General features: G+C 47.7%; 1 protein-coding gene across 1 annotated transcript in view; it reads right to left on the reverse strand.

The window, feature by feature from the left end:
- The window catches only part of FAM102A (family with sequence similarity 102, member A), a 32,332-nt gene extending 26,951 nt beyond the window's left edge, over window positions 1–5,381 (reverse strand). Inside the window, exon 1 of the mRNA XM_009572722.1 lies at window positions 4,743–5,381. Coding sequence (XP_009571017.1) covers window positions 4,743–4,888 — 146 coding nt within the window. The 5' untranslated portion in view covers window positions 4,889–5,381. The remainder of the gene's footprint in view (window positions 1–4,742) is intronic.
- Between the last annotated feature and the right edge of the window lie 1,137 nt (window positions 5,382–6,518).

Below are 6,518 nucleotides of genomic sequence, written 5' to 3' on the forward strand. Positions count from 1 at the left end.
ACTCAAATCAAGAGGCAGAACTCAGCCTGTGATCCTCTCCTTTCAGCACAGCTAGTTTTCTTCCCCTCTTGGGGACGCTGACTCTGGAAGAAACTATTTAGTTACCTAACCTTTGCTTTAATGCAGACAGCGGTGAAGATTTAGATCTCAACTGGGCTGAATCAGTCTTTTAGTCTTTGATTAACCAAACAGTTAACAATTTTCCAGTCTGAAAGAGCCAAATGTGGTGAACCTGAAGGATCCTGTAACATCAGGCACAGTGACTATTTATGTGAAGACAGTGAATTAGTTGATTTTGAACTCTCACCACTGAGACACAGCTGCATTTCAGAGGTGGGATGACTTGCACCTCCCTTCACAAAGGTTTCTGAACCCAGAACACCAGCCGTGTGTTAGCAAGGCAATGCTTCTCCTCCTTTATTTATGTCCCACAGAAATGAAAAAGTTGTGTATACCACTAAGACATAACGATGCATTGCATCCTGTCAGCTGAGGAAAGCAAGTAGCTTTAGGTCTGTACCTACATAAGGATGACAAAGCGACACTTACACAAAAGCTGACTTCAGTCCACAGGGAGCTATCGCTATGAGGTGCCTCCCCAAATATCAGCATTTCCTTTGGCTTTCTGGATGCAGCTTTACACACACACACTCTCAAAAAAAAGCATGCAGTGCAGGAAGTGGCCTTTCACTCTTACTCAATTAAAAATTGCAAGGCTAAGAACATTCTCAGTTCAGGCTTACAGCACCAAAATACTTGGAGGCTGGACCACCCTAACAGGCTCAGCTCTTCCCAGATCAAGCCTGCATGCAAACAGCTGCTGGGCTGCAGAAGACTATGTTCTTTGGTTCAAACTGGTGCTGGAGTGCCAGGATCAGAAAACCAAGCTGAAATGCTGTGTGTGCTTGGAAAAGCATAGTCCCAAAGGAAATACAGTCTGAGGTGCCTTCAGAAGACAATGAGGAAGGTAGGAAATGCCCTCAACCCATGCAAAACAGTCTTTCCTCTAGAGTCAGCCAGGGGCTTTCAGAGTACAATCCCTTCCTTCAAATACCAGAGTGAAACTATTGGCACGCTAACAGAACACCATAGGATGAAGTGTCAGGAGTCTGTGGATAACACCTGGCTTTCCACTTCCTTCACATCATGCACCGGCAATGCTTGCTGCCAACACGCAGCCAGAAATCAATCAGCACCGAGGTAAAGAGCATCTGGCTGTCACTCAACATTAAATGACACTGTAAGCAGGAGGGGGGAGGAATTTAATCAAGCCTTCCTCTTCTATGATACCCAAAGATGTACATGTACGTACTATACTACATCAGCCTGTAGCTTTAGGCACCCATTTGGACATCCAGGCCCCTGCCAAAACCTCCCAATGAGCTTATCATATCATCTCTCTAGGAACAAAGATGCACACCCCCCAAAAAAGCTTCAAACTGGTACAAAACGCAGCAGCCCATCTGCTTCGCAAAAACGGTTGCCATGAATACATCCCTACTGCTCTGCGCCTGCTATTTTTAAAGATATTTGGGAGGCAACTGAATTCACTGGTGGTTGTGCTATTTAAGTATCTGGATTAATACTATTCAAGGAATATACCGGTACTTCTCCGTGGGGAAATACAGCACCTGCCTGGCCTACACCTGGCTCAGATGCATTTTCAGAAGACCAACTTCTGTAATCCAATGAGAGAGCAATAAACCCACAGACAATAGAAGCTTTTCACGCAAAGCACTGTAAACTGACACGGGTGAGTCTTATCCTCAGAAGCCCCGCCAGAGCATAAGGAAACTTTACAAAGGGAGGGGAAAGGGCAAGCAAAAGGAAATTTACAGCTGCAACTTTAGTCACTAAAATACCCGTGGTTTAATGCAAGGCCTGAGCACTGCAAGTGTGGAAAAGGGTACCTGCCTGCAAGAAAAAAAACCAAACCAGAGACCCCAAGAGAGGCAGATCCCCAAAGCCGAATGTGCTGACAGGACTGGACCTTTTCCAGAGTGCCTTGAATTCCTAGGAGCTTAAGTCTTAATGCATTTCAGACAGGTTCTCCTCCAGCCAGGCTGGTTTGTCCCAGCCTGGGCAGAGGAGGTGTGAGCAGCTCGCAGCCGGGGAGGGGGTCCCCGCTGGTGTGTGCCGCACCGGACCCACAGCACCAGGCTGCAGCAGGTACCTGCAACCCAGGCTGAAGTGGACTTGGGACCGGGACGGGCTGACGGGAGCTGGCAGTACAGCCTCCCCCTTCTGCTCTGATCACAGGTCAAATTAACCCAGAGCCACCTTGCAACTCATTGGATATATCATACCCCCACCTCTCACCACAGACGTGCACAAGCTGCCAAGTAAGTCTATTGTAAATAACCTGAAAAATCCATCTCTGGAGATTCTTATATTCTCAGACAAGACTCTTCTCTTCTTTCCACATCACAGGTCACTTAATCGAGAAAAAAGAAAACTGATTTAACACGTCCTATGGAAAGTTCCTATACCTACTTCTCCCCCCCATTTACAGAGTCCAAACTACATGGGACACCTTGTTCAGATCAGTTCTCTGAAAACTCACAGGCAGAAAGAGCTACTGGTCTGCTCAATCATAGCTGCATACCTCCTATTGCCACAGACCACAGAAGAAGCCCAAATCGATTGCAGAGCAAACACCAGACTTTTTTACATAAGCAGCTCACATAAGATGACCTGACAGACATTACAACCTCAAATGCAACCGTTTTTGGAAGTGATTGATTTCAGAGAAATAATCACAGATCCTAAATAATGTACAGACTTCTAACACAACACGGGCACAGCATCTCCTTCCCTTTAATCTTTCCCCAGATCCAAAGAGTATCAAAAAGGTCACGGAAATGACTTGAGGAGCACAGAGCAGAGCCAAGGCATGATCTGGGAGCCCCTCCACACAGTAACTCTTCCCCTTACCATTCCTGGAAATTCATCCCTCCTGAAGTTTCTCTAACTGCAACAGGGGAAAATATTCAGAAAAGGTCAAATGACTCAATACCACTGAGACCCGTAACTTTTCAAGCAGGAACAGGTTTCCATGTGCTTTCAGTTAGAGTACAGACAGGTTAGGGGGAAGGCAGCAAACCCAACAGCCTACTTCCCCTTTGCTCATTTATAAGCAATCAAGCTGGTTGAGAGTAATGTATGTGTTTGGTTTAAATTACAGATGATTTCGCTGCTGGAACACATCTGCAACGCACCATGCTGAGCGAACTGCTGACCCCCAGCCAGCTCAGAAAACAACCCAACGCAACCCAAACGGCTGGCAGCATCAGCAAACCCCGGCAACGGCTCCAAGAAGCTGCTTTCAGGGATGACAAGGAGAGGGAGATTGACATTTCTCAGCACAGGCTTTTCCTGAGACACCCTCCAGTTCAACTCATTTTATTATGACTCCAGGAAGCAGAGGGGTTAATTTCTTTCCAAGTTCACATACTGTTTGAATTCCTTAGATAAGCTGCTTCCACCAAACCCAAGGATCTAGCCTCAGGGGAGAACACTGTAAGGAAAAGCTCTTTTGATAGATTTTCTTCAAAAGAGAAATTAATTCAAAGTCCATTTTTGGAGGTGTTCCACGCCCACGGCTTCTACAGACTTCAGAGGAGGTTGCACCGTGCCTCTGGAAGAAAAACCAAGCTTTGAGCAATGCCCTACCACTGCTGTTTGCAAGACAGAAATGTTTTACGCTTGCCCAATAAAATCTTCTCTCCTGAAACGAGAAAGCTCAGTGTGTAGCACCACAAAGAGGAAAACCAGACCAAACCAGGCTTTAGCTCTGGGATAAAGCAGTTAACAGCTAGCACAAACTAATCCTGTACCTTTAAAACTGAGCAGTCGCTCAGGAAAGCAAAAAAACAAGTTTTGAAAACCACTGAAGGCTTCCTTCACATCTTGAGGCAGAAAGCAAGCAAGTCCGGGCTGTTACGGAATTCGCGTTTGCATACTGCTGGTGATAATCTATGTGCATAGTTGGAAACAAAGCAAGTTTTATTAGCAATTAGCAGCAGGAGTGGGGACAGACCTGCCTGAAGGAGTCAGAGAAATGCCAATACACGATGGCAGAACAACCTTCTAAGACGTGCAGGAGAACGATCCCAGTATGATAGATCACATTAAAAAGAAAATACTATAGCTATAAACTTGGAGATGCAATGGCATCAGTTCAAGGAGATAAACCGTGTCTTTAACACTGACAACTTTGACTCCAGGCAGCAGTTTTCCCTTGCACAGCAATTTGCAATGCAAAGCAAGCTACTTCCACTCTTACCAAGAACAGTAATTCGGAAGGAAAGGGGGAGAGCAAAGTTGGGAAGGGTTGATTTGCTTAGATACACTTTTCTACAGAGTTGAGTTTCAAGTCAGGCATGAAAGCAATATAGCACAGGGTCTGAAATAGCGTGTGAGAACTTGGGCAAGGCAGGGGGGGGAGAGAGGATTTCATCCACAAACCCCAGTCCCTTTCAGGGGAGCGACCTCCCGCTCCCCCCCCCATCTCTGAAAAATTAAATCCAGCTCTGATCAGCCAACACCACCCAGGTTCAGAGCTCTCCAGCTATGTTCTTCCCCCGCTCTGGAGAATGATGTGGCATGTGGGGCCCTACAACAGAACTATTAAAATCCCATCAAGGGGTAGGCAAGTGGTAGCCATATGCTAAACCGCTCAAGTGAAGAATAACCAGGGAAAGAAGCACAGCCGGGAAGCAAGTCTGCAAGCAGCTTCTTACCTGGTAGATAAGCTAGCAAAGTCTCCTCCATCCAGCAGCCTGATTTTGCAGAACAGAACCCCATTCACAAAGGGGACAGCAGTCAGCTCTTCTAGAGTGAAACTTGTCTGAAACTTGAATTTCTTCTTCTTCATCAGGAAAGCCATGGGCAAATTCAGCGTGGAAAGCCCAGGAATTCCAAACAAGATCAGGGAGGAGCAGCTCAAAACACAAACAGACAAGCAGAGGAACGGCACTCGCTCCAGGAGCGCAAGCAGGGAGTAAATTCCAGTTCAGTTACAACGACGGCCCAGCTTCAAACGCACAATTCTCTTCTCTTTGGTGGTCGGATCTGGCTGTGGGATCATCGCCACGGCAGGCTTCAGGTGAGGAGGAAGAGGTCAGATTAAATCTCTGCAACATCTCCAAGGGAAAAGGGAGGGAGAGAAGTCTGTCTCAGCTCCAGACCAGCAGGAGCTGTCCCAGTTAGAGCCTGCAGTGCTCTGTCTTCAGCACAACCCCTCCAGAAAGCATCTCTCCTGGGAAGTCATCTTGAGTCTCCAAAGAAGCCTTAAGTCTGCAGGCAGCACATTCAGAGAGCTTCCAGTTTCTATATCCTCCTCTTGTGCAACTCCTTGATACAGGTCTTCGGGTCAGCCTTTGGGAGGGAAATGAGTAAATTAGTCCCAGCCAGTCTTGGGCTCCTCCTCCTCCTATAAAACCTGTTTGGATGGGTAATATTCAGTCCAGACTCATACCAGTCTTAAGAGGTATGGCCCCAATTAGCCTGGCCCAACATCCTCTTTCCCCTTTTTGCCTAGAGCAAGCTTCACTGTTGTCATCCCCCTCCTAATTTCTGTTTTGCAAAGCAGCTAATAAAAATCTGCTCTATTTTCACCCATCATCTTTGGAAGCAGTTTACAGAGCAAGATCAGTCTAACATGTAGTCTAACAAGAGTAAGCAAAAGCTGTCTCAAGAAATGCAAAAATCTGTTTCTTTTCTGTTTTTCCAACCAGCCCTAAATGTTAGCACCTGAATCTTATAAATGGAGAAACTAGCACAGAGGGAAAAAAAGCAGTCTGCTCCAGATTACACAGCATAATAACCGAATCAGGTCATCTGGCTGTTCAATAGCCAGGCCCACCAAGTATGCTGCCTTCCCCTGGCACCAGGTCCACACCAAGCTGTGCCCTGCACAGTTCAGTTTTGGGGCTGGAGATGGTAATTTCATTACACATTTATGCAACACCTAAGCCAGGGAGGCCAAGAGCTCATTAGCATCTAAAAGGGACGAGGTTATGAACACCGGGCAGTAAACAATCCTCACCGATAGAAAGAATGACTGCAAACCAACGCAGGCAAAGCTCCTGCTGCCTGCACGGGTATGCGATTAAAGCCCCTCTCCCGCTCGGGCGGGAGTGGGCGAATCCAGCGGCTCTGCCCGCTTGTGCCGGGGCCCGGGCACCTCCGCAGAGGCACCGTTCTCCTGCGGCCACCTCTGAGCAGAGTTAGGGGGCAGACTGGTGACTGCTCCACACCACCAGACCATGAGCCATACCTGCCCCTTCTGCCCCTGCACCGAGCTGCAGCTAGGTCTCAGCCTGCCTTCCAGTCCCCTGGACCGTGAACCGAGATGCGGACGAGTCTTAGCCCACCTCTTGGCCCCACAGACCACACACTGGGCTGCGGTGAGGTTGCAGCCCATCCCCTGGCACCCTTGGGCCATGCACTAAGTTGTGGTCAGGTCTCAGCTCGCTTTCTGAGCCATGTACTGAATGGTGGCCAGGTCTCAGCTT

This window comes from Fulmarus glacialis, unplaced genomic scaffold (genome assembly GCF_000690835.1).
Source record: "Fulmarus glacialis isolate BGI_N327 unplaced genomic scaffold, ASM69083v1 scaffold40272, whole genome shotgun sequence".
Taxonomy (NCBI): Eukaryota; Metazoa; Chordata; class Aves; order Procellariiformes; family Procellariidae; genus Fulmarus; species Fulmarus glacialis.